Genomic DNA, 22277 nt, shown 5'->3' with positions numbered 1-22277 from the left:
ATTGATTGAGATACTCGGAGTGAGTCAGGATCACGAACCAATTGTCGTTATCAAGTACTTATTGTTTACAGTGCGATTGCGATTCTGATCGAACAAACGAAGAACGATATTTCTCGCGCATCAGTCTGTTGGAAACTTGTGTATACGATTTTGTAAATTTGATCAAAAAAGCAATTTAGTACGTTAGATTATTTAATACTTGACAGTGCAGTTGCAAATTTTGCTTCGAGCAACGAAATGAAGAACGAACAATATTTTCCGTGCATAATCGAATCATTAAAAAGTGTATTCTTCGGATGGTTTTTGTAAATTTGAAAGAAGAAGAAGCTAGGTTCGTTGAACTCGCGTTTCTAGAATTTTTTAGAGTTTTAGCAGTATCAAATTTATATTAATACTTTAGGAATTATGCGGATTCACGAAAGTGCTCGAACACTTATAGATACATGGGAAACATTTTGAAATTTCATTGACACTCGATTATCATGATTATATTAGTGTCGTTGGTATATTAAACGACCACGATTTTCTCTACATTATCAGTATACCCTCTGAATGCTCGTTTAAAATTACGAAAACTTTTTCATATCGTTTGTTCGATATCTACATCATACATGTATCATTCTCATCAGAGACACTTGCAATTTATTTATTCAAAGCCTGGCGAATTAAACGTTCGAAGATTCAAGCACACCGAAATAGAAAAAAAAAAAAAAAAAAAATCTAAAATAAACACGCCTCCAAAAATCTGCACGCCTGAACTCTTTTTATCACCTTCAGTCCCGAAACTCGCATTCGTTCTATCCAAGCGTCGATGCGTCGTCGATTGAAAAAAACAAAAAAAACAAAAAAAAAAAAGAATTAAATCAGTTTATCGAAAACAATAAAAACAAAGCGAACGAGAAGCGAGTATATAGAAGCTTGGATATCGGGAAATCGGACGAAAAATGGGGAAAATCTCCCATCGGGCCGGATATTTCGGCGAGGTTTGCGTGCACACGCGGGTCATCTACATAATACGAAGCGAGCGTGGTAATGCCTGCAACTGATTCGAGATCGATTTCCAACAGAGGGGAAACAAACGGCGGGAGAGGTGGCGGGAATGCTGTGCAAATACGACTCGTCGAAAGGATCGGGGTTTGTTCGATCGCAACTGTCTGTTGTGTATTTATATACGTATGTAACAACGGGGGGATTTATTCAAAAACTGTGACTGGCTGGCTCGTCGCGGTCAGCTGCGAGCAGCTTGTAAATGACACGGCGAATTAACGCGGATCAACCACCGTGATCGTTACCGAAATTGTAATTTCACCGGCGTGAAATTTCGCTGCGCCAGTTACCCTCTGTTTCACTCACTCTCGTAAATAATTTGGGCAAATTTCGGGGAAGTAAGTTTAAAAGATGAATACTCTTGCGAAACGTAAATGAATCATACGTACAATATTTAAGTTATAATGTTTAATGTTGAACGGTGTCTGGACAATTGTTAGAGAAAAATTTCTAATTTTGTATGAATGTCAATTTCGAACTTTCGTTTGTTCGATGGAAGTCTCGCGACAGAGACGGTTTTAGCTGGTTTTAGAATTAGAACATTGAAGAAGAAGGGAGGAATCGATGTCAGAGAATTGTTATTTAAATTGTAGTAAATTGTCTCAGGTGGGATATAGTACCGAGGAGATTTATTTGTAGGATTAAATTAATTATATTTTTATCGTCGCACGGCACATTATCTTTATTAATTAAGAATGTGTTACTATTAATTAAAATCAAAAATATACAGATGATACTATGACACGTGTGTTGACGCATGTCTGACCATAGATGGACCGTTACCACTTACACTTCTCAATCTTCTCCAATTTTTTGACAGCAACGATTCAATTACTCGTACCCGAACCAATTAAAAATTGGGAAATTGAAGGTTGAAGTTAAATGCGAAATTTCCACCAGGAATTTCCGAGACTTCTCGTTTCGTCGAATATTTCTCTGTTTCTTTTTCAAGAACGAGACGAGAGAACGTTGCGTTATTCTCTTTCACTGGTTCTCTTATCTACTTACCTCTACGGGATAAATCAAGGATAAATCTTTCTTTCGCAGCGGTATCGCGAAAAACCGTGGCATCCACCGCAGCTCGGTAACAACAAACGTCAACAAAACACTGACCGCGACAAAGGGAAAAACCGAGCGACACATACATATTCTCCGTTTCCATTCTCTCGAAGAAAAACACTCGTCACCGATCGAGGTTTCTGATTCGAGGACTGACTGAGATACACACGTACGTACGGCTCGGTAGAGATTTGTCAAAAATCGATCGGCAACGAGAGACAAACATTCGCGTTTCTCGTATGGAATCTTCGGGCCGGGTGGTAAAAAGCCGGGGCGGCCGAAGGATCCGCGGAGGGATCCGATGATTTAGCTTCCAGTGCTATCAGAGAACTCTCTGCGATCGAGAGACGACGCTGGGCTGTCGATCCGTGAAACGATACCGTGCAATCGTGCACGTTTCCCCCGATAACGGATAATTGTTTCCCCAAGAAAAACGCCCGGCCCGAGTGATTTCCTCGGGAAAGAAAAACAAGTCGGCCTTTCTCCCCCTCCCCCACCGAGCTCGTGATTCGAGCTTTCGTGATTGTTTGCCTCGTTGGAAAGTTTCTCGCGCGTGTTTCCAGTGGAATTGAAAGATTATTGCTTTTAGTAGGTAATCAGACGCTCGTTGAAATCTACGAATTTATTCGTTCTATTTCCTTCAGAGTGATCCCACTTTGTAATTATCGTGTTTTTCTTTTTTTCTTTTCTCTTCAGTTATGAACTTGCCTCATTGAGAAATTCCAATGATTTCTAATTTTTCTAATTCTGTGATAATTTAAAGATTATCATTAGCGACGAGTTTGATACAAGTATTCGAAGTAATTCGAATAGTTTGAGAAATTCGATACGCAGTAGAAAGTTGTGTATTTGGTACGACAATTTGGTGACGTTTCAGTGTGTTACAATGAATTAAATATATTATAATTTTATGTAGTAATTATATTTTATTATAATGTTGTAATATTTTTATCATATTTCATTGCAGACTGTTATAGTACAATTTGACAAAATACATATTTCTGTATAAAATACCAGAGTATTGAGCTTGATATTAAGTTTTATATATATAATTATATATTAATTAAGTTTTATATATAGCAGTATTATTATATATAACTCTATATATATAACTATATATATGTAAAATAGTTATAATTATATATTAATTAAGTTTTATATAGCAGTATTATTATATATAACTCTATATATATATATAATAGTTATATATGTATTTATAATTATATATTAATTAAATATTATATATATTTATAATTATATATTAATTAAATATTATATATATATTTATAATTATATATTAATTAAGTATTATATATATTATATATATATTAATTTAGTATTATATATATATTTATAACTATATATTAATTAAGTTTTATATATAACAGTATTTCACTATATTTCATTATCTCGTAATAATAATTTGAATAACAAGGAGAATTCTTCGGAAAATGAAACGTTTCTTAGAATTTTCGAACGAATTCCACGAATTCTTTAAAAATTGTATTCAAACGAATCGATCAATCTTCGACCCTTTTACTCCACAGTGAATAAACTGTGACAAAAATTTTTCATCTTAATTAGCTTCTTCTTCGCTTCAACTTGCTCCAACTAACTCCAATGTTCTTCCTCGTTCTTCCTCTGAACTTCATCAATCCAAACTGAGTTACTTGTATTAGTATACAGTATCTTTTCATTTTGACGCCTCTCTCACGTCCAACAGTATAATTCCTTTTCGTAGCAATTTCGTCGGTCCACGGTCCTCTTCTCCCTTTTTTTTTTTTCTTTTTTCCTTCTTTTCTCAACCTCGTTTTTCAACTTAGAGCCGCCTCCTCCTCGCATTCTGATTCATTTTTCACCGGGGCAACCCAATTTTCTCGCACGACTTCTCTCTCTCTCTCTTTCTCTTTCTCTCGCGTGCGCGTGCGCTTATCTTCCTCGCTCGGGGTAATTAAGAATATTTCGTCCCTTTTGGCTGATTTTTCGCCTTTGCGGCTCGATCCGCCGCCATTGTGCGCCATCAGCCAACGAAAGGAGAAGAAAGGAAAAAAAGAAAAAAAAAAGAGAGAAAGATGAGAACTTCCTCTCTCAGTTCTTTCATGCTCAGAGCGTTCAGCGTTCGTTCAGAGGCCGTTGCGTTAATGAGACTTCCGTTTCGTCTGCCAACGCTTGTCGACGAATCGAGAAAAGAGCATTATTCATGGTTAGAATCAATTGGAAATTGGAAAGGGATACAGGGAGTTTCTTCTCTTTTCTTTTTCGGATCCGCGGCGAAAGAAAAATTGAAATTATCTCTCTCTCTCTCTCTCTCTCATTTTGATCGTTTGGACAGAAACGATCCCTCTCTCTTTCTCTCTCTGTGTGAGAGATAGTTTTGTTCTGATTCAGTCGACTCTGGGAGTAATTAACCATAATGCCCAGAGCGAGTGGGATACGATAATTAATTATGAACGTAAGCTAGTTCGAATATTCCGGCTTTGTCCATTTTTTTCGAAAGGAGCAATCGAAAGGAGGAGATGATAAATTGATGAAAAATACTCGACGTGGAAGTTAATTCCCATCTCTTCTCGAAGTTGTTTGCTAGCCTCACTTTCGAATCAAATAATAATGAGATATTGTTCTTCAGACGCTCTTTAATTATTTCCGATGTTTGAATTTTCATGGATTTTTTTCACTCGACAGGTGTTCAGCTTTCACGTTTGAAAGTTTTTACTCGTTATCTGCCAGCACTGGCAAGTTTTCATTGGAAAACGAAATCAGTTCAGAATCGTTTCGCGTTCTAACTGATTAGTTAATGGCTGGTGTTATATTTGACGTCATTTCGTGTAAATAATGAATATAGTAAACGCAATGACAACACGTTTTAGGGAACATCAAAACAATTACACGTGATTTGAGAAATTGGAATGTAACGAATGTAATTACTTTACTAATTTTCTACACGAGTACATGCAATTTATATAATAAACGCATCACTTACGTATATTCACCATTTATATATCTGTGCGATCACATAAATTACACGTGTTCGTATCCAACACAAATCATATCACGCTCGAATAACTTCATTCAACCAACAAAAGCTCGTTCAATTGGTCAACTGAAATATTCAGTTCAAAAAAATCGAATTCCATTGAAGACAAACTATTGGTAGCTCGAGTCACTTAAAGTAACTCATCGCCAGATATTTGTTTTTAAACGACACGACGTCGTTTTTTTTTTCTTTTTTTTTTTTTTTTATACGAGACGAGGGAAGAAAAACGTTCGATGGCCCCTGGAAGCGAAAGATCACTCTCCAGAGCGGCGTAATAAAAATGCAAACAGCGAGCGCGTCACCGAGATTCTACTCCAAATTGCTTAAAACTTCATTAGCTCGGTAAGGACGAATTTTACGGGGGAACTTTTGCTGTTTGCGGAAACTTCGCCTACCCGTTGTACCCGTTGTAATTAAGAGCGGAGAGAAAGAAGAGAGGAACAAGAGTGGAAAGGGACGACGTTCAACGACGGAGGCGCGAGAAGGGTCCTGGCGCAATTAAAAACACGCGTCACGTTGATTCCTTCTTTTCTTTTTTTTTTTTTTTTTTTTTTTTTTTTCTTTTATTTCGTGAATCTATTTTCATTATTTTCATAACTTGCCATTAATAACTCAAACTGTTGCATTTTCACTAATAGCTTCATTTCAAATTCTTGCTTTTGGTTCCAATTGCCACGTTAATATTTCCTCCATTTTTCTTTTTCTCTACTTTTGAGTCTTCTCGTTCGTGCAAATTTTTCTTTCCGATTTCCTCCCTTTTTTCTCCATTAATAATTTTATTTCATTCACTCTTTTTTTTCTTCTTTGCTTTTGCACTCTTTTCGTGCATGCAAATTTTTCTTTTCCGATTTCCTTCTTTTTTTTTCGTTAATAAAAATTATTTATCACATTTTCGTCAATAAAAATATTAATTTATCATTAACAGTTTTATTTTAAACTCTCGCTTTCAATTGCTAGGTTTCAATATTATCCCTCTTTTTTTCTCTACTTTTGAGTCTTTTCGTTCGTGCAAATTTTTCTTTCCGATTTCCTTTCTTTTTCCTTTCATTAATAATTTTATCTCATTCGCTCTTGCTTCAGTTCCAATTTCCATATTAATATTCCTTACTTTTCTTCTTCTTTAATTTTGCATTTTTTTCGTACGTGCAAATTTTTCTTTTCTGATTTTTTCCTTTTTTTTTCGTTGATAATTTATCATTAATAGCTTTATTTTAAACCCTTGCTTCCAATCGCTGGGTTTCAATTGCTACATTAATATTAACCCTTCTTTTTTTCTCTACTTTTGAGTCTTTTCGTTCATGCAAATTCTTCTTTCCGATTTCCTTCCTATTTTCTTTCATTAATAATTTTATTTCATTCACTCTCTTGCTTTAGTTCTAATTTCAACGCTAATATTCCCCCCTCTTTTTCTTTCTACTCTCCTTCTGCGTTTTTTCGTTCGTGCAAATTTTTTTTTCTTTTTTGATTTCCTCTTCCTTTTTTTTTTCTTTATAGGTGACGGTCGCGCGAGCTCGAATCGATCCTAAAAAAAAAAAAAAAAAAAAAAAAACAAAAAGAAAAATTCGTCCCGCGGCTGAAAAATACGTAGAAATTCAAATTGCGCGGCTCTCACTCCACGGTCTGAAGTAACAGCTTTGTTGTTCCCTCGCCTGTTGTTCCCGAGCGATGCCGATCGAAACTCTCGTATAAAACACTCGAGTAAAAATCTGTCGACGAGTAATTGTTCGTACCGCGGTTTAGAACGGCGTTATTCTTGGGTTAGGTCGGAATAAAAAGTTGATTCGGTGAAACGATCGATTGAATTCTTCTTTCTTCTCTCTGATTGTACGTTTGTTTGTCAGAATTTAACGTTAATTATGTTCTTTATACGAACAGTTGCTTTCTCGTAGGAATTTTTTACGCGATATTAAAAAAATGAGTGATCCTTAAATTTCTTTCTGTTAAGAAAAACAACACTTTTTTGCGATCTCGTCAATTTTTATGTCATAAATATAAATGTAAGGTAAGTTTGCATGATTCCTGAAAGAAAGAAATAAAAAATTCTCTGCTGGTTGAGAATATCAAATTTCAGTTTCTCCTTTGAAATTCCAATTCCTGCTCTTACATCTAATTTCAATAATAAATTCATTCACACGTGTATAATTGAAAAAGCACACGAAACATTATATATATATATATATATATATATATATATATATCTTCGTACAAAGTCTGCTTAATCAAAGAGTAGTACTTATTTTACCAATTAAAAGTACTTATTTTACCAATTAAAAAATTGCACTTGCTTTTTGGATAATTTTTATAAATTCTCATTCTTTGAAACGATGTATTCAATCCAATATAAGTACATATCTGTCATAAAATTTCCACGATGTTAATTCGGTCATTGCTAGATAAAAAAGTATGCAGAAACGGTAATAAATTTTCTATGATTTTTCACGATGAAAAGAAACATCGACACCTTTTTTTCTTTTTTTCCTGAACTTCAGAGAAACCTGGATCTCAGCCTGGTCCTCGTTCTCACCCCAACTGGCATCTCCCTTTCACGAGCACTTTTATCTAACTCCGTTGACTCTTATTTTTCCTCTTCATTTCTCTCAGCATATCTCGTTTCGTCTCCCACGCGGTTGCGATGTTGCCATCGCACGGAAAGGAACGTCGGTCGAATACTCTTTCCCTTTCTTCTCGCTCGAGATTAATCTTGCAACACAGCGGAATAAGAAACAAACTTTCGATTGCTCGAGAATTAAATATTTCACTCACTGGGAGAGGGAAATCCCGACGTGAAACATTAAACGAGCGATGAGTGTTCGTTTCATGGAGGTAAAAAGCTGAGAGTTTTTAAAGTTCGTCGCGCGCAGTGATGATTGTAGATGTTGAAGCTCGAAGTTGCACGTAAAGAGTATACAAAGTACGTAAACTTATGAATTTTATACATATAATTATATCTCGCATATAATAAATATAAATTTGCTCAAAAACTGTGAAATTGTGTGAATAAGTTGTAGATCTTATCTCACGTATAATAAATATAAATTTGCTCAAAAACTGTGAAATTGTGTGAATAAGATATAGATACTGAATTCTATATTAATATAGAATCTTCGTGTCATTGAATTCATACAGAATTTGGCATTCTTTACAATTTTATGACGTTCAATTTCTTTGACATTTGCAGAATACGTGATGATTATGACTTAAACAGAATAGCAAAGATTTTTTAAATTAATGATTTAACAGAAAGAAATGACGAAGTAGCCATATTTTTGAATTACGCGAAATTAATGTCAACAATTATTAATTGTAATTTGTGATTATTGCCAAATTAATATCAAAATTTGAATTTTTATGTTAGGAAATGCAGGGAGACCTTTTTTTTTTAAATACGATTTTAATCAGAACTTATAGAAAATAATTTTAAGAACTTATAGAACTCATCGAAAATGATTCTAATAATATTTAGTAGTAGTAGGAACTTCAAATTACCCACTGGATATCTCACGTCGTTAATATCGAAGTGATCGTGGACACTGCAGTATCTGGCAGACTCCAAAGACGCAGGTTTCTGTAGCAACAATTCATGCTTATAGGATTCTCCAGTGATAATTTCGCGGACGTAGGACTAGATAACGATAATTCCAGGATCACAGAATTCGGTAATGACAATTATAGGGTCGTGCAATTGGGCAAAGATAATTTTGATATCACGAAGCCGGACACAAGCAATCCTGAGCTCGCTAATGATTATTCCAATTTTCTCGAAGTTATTCTAAATTATTCAACTTCTTTGTTTATTCTGTAAAATTAAACTGTAAAATTTTGGGATTTTAAAGTCTTGAGATTCTCAAATTCCAAATTTCCGAAATCTCAAAATCTGAAAATTTCTAAGTTTCTAAATTTTCAAATTTCCAAATTTGCAAACTTCCAAGTTTCCAAACTTCCAAGTTTCCAAACTTCCAAGTTTCCAAACTTCCAAGTTTCCAAACTTCCAAATTTGCAAACTTTCAAGTTTCCAAACTTCCAAGTTTCCAAACTTCCAAATTTCCAAACTTCCAAATTTCCAAACTTCCAAGTTTCCAAATTTTCAAATTTCCAAATTTCCAAATTTCCAAATTTCCAAATTCCTAGATTCCTAAATTCCTAAATTTTTAAATTGCTCAGTTCCTAAATTCCGAAACATCAGACTTGCAAACATTCCAAACTTTACCCAACATTCGAAAAATTTCTGAAATTAGGAAATCTCAGCACTTCGAAATCACCCAAGACGAACCGATCTTCAGTTCCTAGGAAAGCTGTACGCACGAAGATTTATCGTATGAAATCGTATTAAATCGATGAAACGGAGTTTTAATCAGCGTGCACGCTGCCGTCGTTTCAACTTCGGTTCGCCGATGGTTCGTCTTTAATGATGCTGAACTCACAATAAACAGCGTTTATCTTTATCGTGCGGCTTAGTGCCGGGCACGAAACAGGCTGTGCCACGTAAATTCATTGGACGCATCTGCGATCCAGTTCTCGGTGTGTAATTAAGTCCTGCAAATATATCGTCGAATTACGCAAAAACAGTGGCGGCTAATCCGCCGGGGGTTAATCCCGCGCGTAGCCTTCTTAATTTGCATCCAAGCGACCAGATGAAAGAGCATCGATTGCGAAAGTTGCGCTTGCACAGTCACACTAACGTTCGAGCAATTGTCAGAGGAAATTTTTTCAGTCAGTTTACGTACTATTTGATTGAAATTGCAATCGATGAATATAAAATTATGATCAATGTAATAATGAATCGATGAAAAATAATGAATGATCGATGAATAGAATTTGTGTGATTAACGTTTGGATATAATCGATCGATACGATTTGTACGAACACAACCGATTTATGTGATTTGTATGGACAATGGAAATTGTTACAATTGTCGTGATTTATATAGTCGACGAATCAATGAATCGTAGACGTTATATACGACGAGTAAAATTTATACACCTGTACTTTATCTCTAAATTGAGTTTATGTACATATCTACTTTCTGACACACGTACTTTTCTCTCTGTTGCAGATACTCGGATGCGTTATATGGACGCAGAAGGAAGTATCCACGATGGCATAATGGGGAATAATAATTGGGTGCTTGGCGATTTGAGAAGTCTACATCGTTGCGTTCCAGCCTTTCGTCGTCCAGGTAATTAAGTATTTTCAACATTACAATGGACAATTGGAGTGAAAATATTAGGTGGTAACCATAAGTAATGTCGTTTGCCATTTGGTAACAATAATTTTAAAAAAAATTACTTATTACCACCTTTTAATTATTATTATTCAACTGCGGATGTTCCATATATTTATCAATATAATTCTATGTAGTTTCATATATTTATAAATATAATTTTATGTAGTTTTATATATTTATCAATATAATTCTATGTAGTTTCATATATTTATCAATATAATTCTAGGTAGTTTTATATATTTATCAATATAATTCTATGTAGTTTCATATACTTATCAATATAATTTTACGTAGTTTTATATATTTATCAATATAATTCTATGTAGTTTCATATATTTATCAATATAATTCTATGGAGAATAAATCTGTATATTATAAATTATATCATTACACTATTATGTTATGTTAGTCCATTTATCAAATATTAAACCTATGACTTATTCTACTTACTAAATAATATAAACACATTTTAACAAATGAAAATACACTGAATGCAAAATGCAAAATACTATACATATATAAAACAAATACAATATACATAATATACATAAATACATAGAATATACAAAATACACAACGTACAATATACAAAATATACAAAACTCTCACGACAATTCTTGGTAAATAAAACGAACTACTACTGATCTGAAAATAAATACGTGCAACAGCTAATGCTAATGCACGATATTTATATTTATAACGTAATATACAATGTTCAGAATGCGGAGTGACGTAAAGTAACAAAAAAAAAAAAAAATCAGCGACACCGATGGAAAATTAATTCACCATCGTGTGCGTCATTAGAGAAACAAAAAAAAAACAGGAAGAAAAAAAAAAGAAAAATTCGCCGAGACTGTGAAAAAGGTGGGATCGTAAGGGAAGCTTGTCTCTCGTTTCAGGTATAGACAGCGTAGGTATGCGAACGCACTTCTACCCAGAGGGTGGCTGGGGGTGGCTAGTTTGCGCAGCCGGGTTCCTCGCCCTGTTGCTCACCACTGGAATGCAGCTCGCTTTCGGGCTTCTTCACGTTCACGCTCTGCGACGATTCGGCGAGGAACACCTTATGGATCTCGGTATGTTCTCCTCTTTATATATATGTGTATATATATATATATATATATATATACTTACACTTTCACCCTCGGACGATATTTCCTCCCCTTAGAGGGAACTTTACCTCACTCCGTAGGTAATTTTCTCCTGGCGAAATTTCGCTCTTTCGGAAAGTCCTTTTTAAATTATGCCTCGTGTCCCCGAGTTTTTGCTTTATTGTTGACGATTTATGAACCCTCTCCTCCCCCGCAGAGAGATGAAAGTATTTGGATCGTGGAAATGGGGAATTTTTGAGGAATTTCCTGCGCTTGGGAATTTCAATCCACGAATAGGTAGCGCGAGGTAGAATATTAATTAACGTAAGAATAATTTATTATTCTATTGTAATAATTTATTAATTAATGCATTGTAAGAACAGAAGAAACTTCCTAAGAGAGTATACCTTATGGTTCGAGGAAATCTTCGATGGCGTGTGTAACGTTACAAAAATGTACAGACTATATGCAAAATAATGTCGACTGTTTATCGAGAGAAGAAGTATCGGAGAAAATATCTAGATTTCCTTGATTATGTTCTTAAAACTACAAAACATTGCTCAAACATCCACAGTAATGATAATGATATATAATAATCGTGAAAACGTTGGAAATTTTGTTTCACACGAACGAAACAATCAGTTAAAAATTTCTATATACACATCGACGAGGTGTACTTCGTTTTTGATTGATGTTGAATTGATTGATTGATTTGAAAGATTTATAAAATCCTCCGGTGAATCTCTTTTGAAGAGAGATGTTTTCCATTCTCCGGCAATTAGGCAACTCTCTTCTAAATCGTTTTACGCGTCAGTCCGATTTTCGAGAATCGAGGATAGTTCACGGTGAATAAATGGTTTGTCGAGGCAGCGGTGAGTCGTACGATCACAGACTCGTGAAAGATTCATACGCAGCGACAAGAGTTAAGTGCTGTCTGCTGTTCCCCCGCGAGATTGATTCGATGATTCTTTAGTAATCGCCAGGGATCGCATGAAACTTTCATTTCGTTCGGGTCGAGCCGAAGTTCAGGATTGTGTTGCGAAGCGGACGAGGTGGAGTCTGTCAGCAAATTAATTTCTCGTTCACGTTTCGTCAACTGAAACAATAAAATTACGTAGTCGTAGAGAAGATACAATCGGTGGAAGATACAACTCGGTAAAGAATGGATACAGAAATGGTTTTTCGTCGAAGGTTTCGAAATTTACCGCTCCGTTTGTTTGAAACGTTATGAATCAGTAGTTTCAGTCTTAAACAGAACAGACGAGTTAATCAGTGGTTTGTGTCTTAAATAGAACAGACGAGTTAATCAGTAGTTTGTGTCTTAAATAGAACAGACGAAAAACCATTGAAAAATTATATAATTATATAATTACATAATTAGAAAAATTATATAATTATATAATTACATAATTAGAAAAATTATATAATTATATAATTAGAATTCGAAGATAATTAAATATATATTTAAAAATTAGTTGATTCTTAAAATGTAGAGACAGATTGATCTGTATAACGTTACGTACCAAAGAGTTTAAAATTAATTGCAATCGTGTGTTTCAGCTACTATTATTTGTCTTAAGTAGTTTCAGTCTCAAAAAAGAACAGGCACACTGAAAAATTACACGATGCAACGTGAGATCTAACTTCAATCGCTTGAACTATACTATACTTGTCTCGAAAAGCACAGACAAATTAATCTGCAACAGTGTGAAGTGTAAAATCAATTACAATTCTGTGTTCCAATATCACATTCACTTTGCCACGTTACAGATCAGTTTCATTCTGCAAATGAAAATAAATGAAAAACAAATGGAAAACCACCGAATTAACGTAAAATTAACGCGACGTTACGAAAGACTCAGCACATTCACCAAAATAAACCTTCCTCGCTCTCGCTCTCAAGAAACTTTCAACAAGAAGGGAAGCAACAAGTAACGATCATCAAAGAAAAATAGATCGAGCAACGATTCGTTGAAAAACTGACTTCTGCCGCTTCCACAAATAATTCGATCCGAGACAAAATGTCGCAGGCCGGCGAAACTCCGCAGCGAGATGAAGCGTCTGTCGAGGTGTCTCCTGTTGAGAGCACGTACCCTCGTCTCGTTTCACGTTGGAAAGAAAAGTCTGGCGAGTCCCAGAGCGGTTCCCGGTTTCTCCCCGAGATTGAGTGGAAAGTTTCGAATACGCGTTGTTCTCGCGCGATGCCTTTTTCCAAAGGCGAAAGTTTAAAGGAAGGAAGGGAGGGAGGGAGGGATGGAGCGCGAAAGGATTCGATATGCTCGGTGACATTTTTCTGCCTGGCGCCGATTGATTCTGTATTTTAAGCGGCGACCTTTTCGCGCCTTTGACGCAGCCTTTCACCGCCGTTCGTTTTATAATTCTTTCTCGCGACGCACATATGCCCCACCTGAGCGGGAATTACGAAAGAGAAACGCGCGGACAATTTCCAACTCGACTAGTTTCGTCTACGACGAAGGATCCTACGAGTCTCTAATTATAAGTTATTAGGTGGAAACCTTGGAAATTGCTCGGGGCTTCTTCCTCTGTGGCCTGAGAGCGAGACAATTTTCGCTCGTGAAAAAATCCAGACTCGCGACTGTTTGTCTGATCCAGGTCCGAGTTTTAGGAGTTTTGAAACACGAGGGTGAGAGGGACGAAGGTTTCGAGGATGCACTGTGAAGGAATGGAATCGAAAGGATAGTGAGAGCGTACAGATCTAGAGAGTATTACAACGAGTAGCGAGTTGTGATATCTTTTGTCATTGTCGTATTGGGACTTTTTCGCTGAAAATATGACAGAAAATATTAATTAAGGGATGAAATGTCAATGTTAATATTTTGTGATTGCTGGTAAGGGTGTAGATGAAAATATTGGAGTATATTTATATATATATACATACACACTAATATTTATTTATTGTACACTAATTGTACAAAAAAGCCTGACTAGTTATTTCCAGAAAATTGTAAAATATTAAAATCTATAAATTAATAAAATTATAAAATTATAAATATATAATTATAATTTTATAAAACTATAAATATATAATTATAATTTTATAAAACTACAAAATTATAAATATATAATTATAATTTTATAGAACTGTAAAATTATAAATATATAATTATAATTTTATAAAATTATAAAATTAATTAATAAAATTATTAATAACATCTATATATTAATAAAATATTAATTAAGGGACGTTTTCAAATAGATTACTCGTACAATATAAACATATGTATATGTAAAAATACGTACGCTAATAGTGTACAATAAATAAATATTTGCATTCGTATATTCCTATTTTTACATGTATGCATATATTGTATAAGTAATACATTCGAAAACGTCCCTTAATTAATATTAACCTTATTAATTTATAGATGTTAGTATTTTACAACTTTCCGGAAACAACTAGTCACGTTATCAAAACGCTCATTTCATATCAAATATCTATTAACTTTACGAAATTCCAGAGACACTAGTATCAATAAGACTCGCGTGCTTTGTGTTGAACGTTTCGAGATTTTATCAACAGTTGTTACGATTCCATCAAATTTCGATCAAATTTGGAGTTAATGTAATAATTAATAATACAAACTATCCATCCATTACGTTATTAAGCCCCAACATTTGCTGAGATTACATTTAACATTCGTTGAAGCCGCTTGAAACGGTTGTTTACGCTGCCTGCTAATTTATTTCTCTCATGCTCGCGCCCGCCATCGTGAATTAAATTAGTTTCATCGTCGTCGTCAGAGATGGTAATCGTCCGGACAGAGAAACAAGGAAACTCATCCGCGTTTCTATTGACTTTGTCGCGAGTCAATTTCACAAACACCAAGGAAACGAAAACATCCCTTAATTAACGCGCGGCTTGCGCCGAGACACTCGGTCTTTGGGACTCACTTGAACACGAAAACGATGTTGAAAGAATGTTGAGCAACGATTTACCTAAGCAGCCGAGTGTTAAAAGCCGCTTAATTTACGCGGTAGTGAAATGGCGAAAGGTGAAAGGGCCGAGGAACTGGCTTGAATTATTGCGCCACCCGGAAAAATGAAAAGTGAAAGCTTCGAGCGTTTCCCTTTTCCGCCGGTGACATTTTCACGATTCTCCAGTCGTACAGAAGGAAACACGCGTAAACCTACGCATCATGTTCTCGTATCGATCTCTTTTTCTTTCTCGACGCTGCTCTTGGCTCACCCTCGAAGAAACCACGCGGAAGCGAACGGAGCTTCGTGTAAAAGAAGATCGTAGACAGCACGTGCTTTGTTTGCATTTTTTCTTTTCTACGGAGATGATTTCAATTTTCTTTTTTTTTTCTTGAAATTTTCTCTCGAAGATTGGTTGTTCCAGATTAATTTTTCCCAGCGATAAGTTGCAAGTATATTAAATCAAGTATTTTTAAGGTTTTCTAAAGGTTGTTTTAAGGTATTTTAGGTCTCAGAGATGATTTGATTTTCTTGTCAAGGTGGGATTCACCTGGGACTTTTTGACCGCCCAAATTAATTTTTTTTTTTTTAATAAATATTTCAAATACGAGAGATGATGTTTCGTCAAGGTGGGAATAATTAGTAATTTTTTTTATTACGTCGTGAAGACTTCTCAGTCTAGATTCACGTTTACAAGCAAGTGTTAGAGAAGATTCGATCTTTTTGTTAGAACGGGAATAATTTTAATAATAATTTTCTTATCACTTTACGAAGATTCATTATTTTACCAGCAAGTATTTCAAGCGCAAAGGAAAATTTAATTTCTCGTGAATTGTTGTATTTACAATAAACACAATACATACAATATATAAATAAAGACAATAAATATAAAATATACTTCGCGCAATGTATCAATATATTGTATATAAACATTGTATACAATATATAAATAAATACAATAAATATAAAACATACTTCGTGCAATATATTAATATGTAGTATACTTATATTATTATACAATATATATTATATATTATTATATAATGTATAATATAATAATATAAGTATACTATATATATAGTATATTTATATTATTATATATTGTGAAAAAAATTCGAATATTTTTTTCATTACATCGCGAAGATTGTTCGTTGTTCTAGATTCATTTTTCCAAGAGAGAAATTCCCGAGCTGAGAATTTTTACATCAAAATTCGATCCGCCTTCTGCTCCAGATTAAATTTCGTTCGAATTCTGACGGGGTGCACCTTGAAGCACCGTTTAGAATTTCAAGCGGTTCTAAATTCGAAAATTTCAAGCCCTCTCCAGCACAAACTAAGCGTCTTCTAGAAGTAATCTCTAAAAGAGTCAGAAAATACGCGACGCGTCGGATGCTACGCTCTTTGACGTCGTCGATCGCGTTCGAAAGATTGATCGGCAAAGAGACAAGCTCGCGGCAAAGCTCGTTCTGACGATGGATTCGCTCCCCCGCCGCGGCGTATTGGGAGTATCGTAATTTTTGCGGTCGCCGTAAATTGCATCGTCGGCAACGAACGACGCGGAGGCCCACGTAAACACATCGTTGGATCGATCGATGGAACGATCGATGGGACTTTTCCGCCCGCGTCGCCGCCTATGATGCACGCTAGATAATTAAGTGGAGTAGGTCAACGATAAGCCCGGCCGGCGACGCCGCCACGTCGGTATCTATCAGCTCGTTCGACAGAGTTTCTTCAGTCTCCTATCAAATCGTTTTGAGACTCGCGAGACACATACACACACACACACACACACACACTCTCTCTCGACGGCCATTATTTTTCCACCGTCGGCCTTTAAATAAACCTCGACTTATCGGAGACTCGTGTATTTCACGCCGCCGGAAGGGAAAGCCTCTTTCCCTCGGCGGGTCTTGAGTTCTGTCACGGCCACTTTTAACGTCTCTGACCCTAATACCCTTCTCATTTCGCGCGATACCGGCATACGGAGGCTAGCAACAAGAGTAACGAGGGGATTGTCAATACTTTGGACGTTTTTCTCAACGGTGTAATAATTAATTGATAATAATTTGTGACAGACCCGGGTTTGCGAGAGCTTATTCTAGAAGCCAAAAGAGGAAAAGAACGTTACATGAAGTTTGCGAATTGACGCAGAGTCAGCTCGATCTTCTTTTCCTCGAACTCGATCGTTCGCACTTAAATAATTAAGACAGACCTAGCCGCCTGAATCGAGTAGAAGCTTCCTTATTGCACAGCAATCGTTTCAAGGAAGCTTCAAGTAGATTCAATCCTTCATTTTCTGCGTCGGTTATCCACGATACTCGTTCGCCACAAAACGATAGAAAAATGTTCGACTGAAAGGTCGAAGGATCTAGCTTTCATCCAACGTAAGCAGATTCGTATCGAAAGAACGACGAGAAAAGAGACCCTTTGCTGATTAATTAATTCGCAGAAAACCAGCAGATTCACCTCGTGTTCTCTCTCTCATGATTGTCTCTAGCGACAAGTCTTCAGTTGCTTTAAATTTAAATTGGCTGTCGTTGTTAAATAACGCCGGAGAAAAATAAAGAGAGGAAGACAACTCGGGCTCTTACGTTTGTTTCAAATATTCCGAAGAAAGGATCCTTTCTCGGATGGCGGCGGTGCCACGAAATCCCCTGAGAGGCGAGCAAGATCCCGGCCGATGGGACGCCGGCTTTATTTCCCGCGGCATTCTGACGAAATAATTCATCCGGCCGCGAGAACGAGGAGGGAGAGCGAACTCCCCGGGCTGTTGCGCCCGATTTCGGTGCAACGGAACCGGGAAACAGGGCCAATTGAAATTATAAAGAGCTACGACACCTTCGAACTTTCTCAGGGAAACGCTAACGGAGCGAATGGAGAAGTTGTCCCCTCGATTTCGTGAGAATTAAATTGCCATCGAGAGCGCGAGTAGTAGTTTAGCTCGTTCTTTGGAATGGAGCATCGTTTGTGAACGAAGGAAGTTCTCGCAAGTTCATCGATTCGTAATCGAACGTGAAATTCCAATTGTTTTTTTCGATCAGCGTCAACGAGTATACAGTGAAATCTCGGTTCAACTGAGACACCGTTTGTGAAGTCCTCGCGAATGAATAAATTTTTGGTGATTCGAGTTCACTTAATCGAAACTTCACTGTGAATTTGTGTTATTATTTCTCGATACGGATAGTGTTTGAAATTATTTAAAGTGAAATCATTAATTTCATTTTTTTCTTTTTTGTAATTCAAATAAATATTGTGATTGTATTTTATATGTTGAGGGTGATGGTAGAATTCGTTTAAATTTAATGTATGAAATTAAAGTAAAAGGATAGGAAAGAACTTTGTAATACAATATAGAGTACAGCTTCTATTTGTGACATTTTACGAAATTTTCTTTTGTTCTAAGTCTTTAGAGATTCGCTGTTTCATGTCTAACAAAAATTAGAAATTTTGACCACTTCGATAATGTTAAATACTTTTAAATATTTAAAAGCAATTAAGCAGACTAATAGTAAACGATATGGTATAGCGGAGTAATAGAATATAAGTAATTTTATTTCCGGAATTAATAAAAATCTCGAACTACCTGATGATAAATATAGTCCAAGCACGTAGATAGTTATAAAAAGCGATGAAAATATATAAATACGATTTTATTTTAATAAATATCGAAGGCAGTGTTTTGGCGATAGTAATTGGAAAAATCGTGAACCTAAATTCTCCTTTTATCACGTTTTATTATATTTTCTCATACGGGAGATAATTTACAAATTGCATTGAATAACCGACTTCAATTTCACGTATTTTTCGCGCGATTATTTCGCGATAATATTTACGATTGCCGAAACACAAAACAGAGAATTATTTCGTCGAGTTTCGTAAATTTCGCATTGATTGCGATTAACTAAATTTTTTTAAATTTCGGGATATCGAGACTGCTGCAACGTCGACGATATTCAATGCGGAATCCCTCAAATCAAAATATTCGGAATAAAGTTACGCGATTTTTAAACATCAACACGCATACGCGAATACGTTGAAATATGGACAACTAATTAATCAAATACAACGTGAAAAATACTAAAAAATGTGGAGAACGACAAGTTGGAATTAATTAATTAAATTGTACAACGGCAGCGAAGTCCGAGCTAATTAATTAAACGTAATTTAAAAATGCTGAAACACGAGTGACAAGTGATTGATATTAATTAATCAAATATATAAAAGTGGAGTTCACAAATGATGCACAGACTCTTCTCCAAGTAATTATATCTTCTCCAATCAATTTTCCCTCCATTGTTCTTCTGCTCGTTAACGTTGTTAACTTTAAATTTATTAGACATTTCCTTTATTAGGAGAGGAATTAGGGCTCCTTTCTTCAAGAAATTCTTCAATTTTAAATAAAAACTTTTAGAATTCAATGATAGCGAACTCAATTGTCGCATAAACTGATCTCTAGATCTATTCTTCTTAGAATTTTTTTTTTTTTCTTTACAGAATACCTCCTTCCTTTTCTTTAAAGAAGTTTAAGGAAAAAATCTATTCTTTCTAGAGTCTCTTCCAATAATTCTTCAATTAAATTCAAGTAAAAGATATGGACAAGAGAAAATTTTATATAAAAAATAAAAATCTTCCAATTTTTATATAAAAAATAAAACAGAGCAACAACAGAAAATTTTGTATAAACAATAAAATCTTCAAATTTTTATATAAAAAATGAAAATCTTCAAAAAAAAAGTTTGAAAATTTAACGATAGTGAGCTCAATCGTCGCATAAACTGACACCTAGATCTATTCTACCTAGAATTCCTTTCTTCAAACAATTCTTCAATTTTAACTAAGAGATCTGAAAATTCAGCCGAAAGTGAACCCAAACTGACACCTAGATATCTTTTTCCTCTCTTCAAATAATCCTTCAATTAAATTCAAGTAAAAAATATGGACAACAGAAATTTTTATATAAAAAATAAAAATCTTCAAATAGAAAGTTTGAAAATTTAACGATAGTGAGTTCAATCGAATAAACTGACACCTAGATCTATTCTACCTAGAGTCATTTTCTTCAAACAACTCTTCAATTTTAACTAAGAGATCTGAAAACTCAAACTGACACCTAAGGTATCTTTTTCCTTTCTTCAAAGAATTCTTCGATTTTAATTAAAAAAAAACTCTGAGAATTCGAACTTCTGTTATAAAAATCCAAAGATTCTCATTCAGCAGTTTCATCTCCGCGTGCGAGAGCAACAAAAACTCGATAATTCCTCTCCGCTCGCCAATAAAGAGACGAAAAAAAAATAGCAGGCGCAAGGGAGAAAAGAGACGAGAGAGAGTTTCAGCGCGTTGAAGCTGATTTCATTTCGCCGGGTTTTCTCGCCAACTCGCCGAAAGTGTTGTGCAAACTCGATACCCGCGTCGCGCGTTGTTGCTCGCAATCGAAAAAATGGGCGAGTGAGGCGGGAGGGGGAGGGGAGAGCGTGCACGTGATAACGAAAGGTAAAGGATCAGAAAAACTCCATTAACATCGGTGGTGAAAAATATGCGTGCGATGTTGCGGCTATCGAGTGACAGAAGCGCCGCAAAACCACGCGGGCGCGAATTTCGTCGCAGCGAGCTGCGACCTCGTCCACCGGCCTCTCCTCTCTCCCCAGCTCGAATCGAGTCTCTCCCCGACACTCTGAATTACGACGGAGTGCGAATTGTCGTGGCATTTCGATGCGGCGACCCGGTTTCCCCGTGGAACGGGGGAATTTTTATGAAACGCGTTATCGGAAATCGTTTTTCTTTCCGTCTCGATCCTCCTCGTCGAGAAGACGCTCGGAATTAGAAATTCAGTGTCGCGACGAGGAGGATTTCTGGGGAGTCGCAGAGTATTCTCCTCTTGTTTTCGTATTTTCTCTCTTCTAATATTTTCGTATCTTTCGTCATTGAGTTAGGTATTTTTTTCTTTTGATTGGATTGAAAATGCCTAAAATATCACACGAATTCGAAGAATGGTTAATGGTTGATGTGGACCTATTTCTGTAATTATTTTCCTAAACGGTTTCTAAGAATATTATCCCTTTACAACAGTATTTTATGAGATAACAGTGGTTCAAAAACATATATATACATAATGTTTATAACGTATTGTATACTAAAATTATGTATATAAAATGTTAAAAACATTATATATATATAATTTAATAAATATAAAATATTTAATTATAAATGTAAAATATCCCTTTACAACAGTATTTTATGAGATAACAGTGGTTCAAATACATATATATATATATATAATTTTTATAACGTATTGTATATTAAAATTATATATATATAAAATGTTAAAATCATTATATATATATAATTTAATAAATATAAAATAATTATAAATGTAAAATATTTATAATTAGATATATATAATTTTAATATTTAATATAGTATTAAATAATATAATTACAATATTTAATATAATATATAATTTATAAATATAAAATTATATACATATATATAATGTTTCATAACATATTATATCTATTACACAGTAAAATATCTAAATATCATACAATAAAACAAAACCTACGTATTACTACCTGTAACAAAAATGATTATATACGATGATTTATATACGACAAAATGACGAAAAGCTTCTAAGTGACCAAAAAAAAAAAAAAATGACAAAGACAAGATATTTGCATAAATCAAGTAGCGCAAGCCTTTCATTCTCCAAGCATTCTCATCCCTTAAACTAACTTTCAGTCCGAAACTTAACCGCTTGCGCTGGCAACTGATTGCGGACCATAACGAGTGACCAAACCGTATACAACAATTCGTCGCTTTCTTTTTCTTTCAAACTCGTCGGTACGACATCACTGGATAGAGACTATTGAAAAGTAGTGAATCTATTATTTGC

At 35.1% G+C, this 22277-nt stretch overlaps 1 protein-coding gene across 1 annotated transcript in view; it reads left to right on the top strand.

Moving 5' to 3' along the window:
* Window positions 1-15952, top strand: part of LOC122528659 — a 70916-nt gene extending 54964 nt beyond the window's left edge. The window contains exons 4-6 of the mRNA XM_043654018.1: window positions 10194-10316; window positions 11264-11437; window positions 15897-15952. Coding sequence (XP_043509953.1) covers window positions 10194-10316; window positions 11264-11437; window positions 15897-15952 — 353 coding nt within the window. The remainder of the gene's footprint in view (window positions 1-10193; window positions 10317-11263; window positions 11438-15896) is intronic.
* The last annotated feature ends 6325 nt before the right edge of the window (window positions 15953-22277 follow it).

The sequence above is a fragment of the Frieseomelitta varia genome, unplaced genomic scaffold (assembly GCF_011392965.1).
Source record: "Frieseomelitta varia isolate USP_RPSP 00005682 unplaced genomic scaffold, Fvar_1.2 scaffold_254, whole genome shotgun sequence".
NCBI lineage: Eukaryota > Metazoa > Arthropoda > Insecta > Hymenoptera > Apidae > Frieseomelitta > Frieseomelitta varia.
This window is presented reverse-complemented; position numbering and strand designations above follow the sequence as displayed.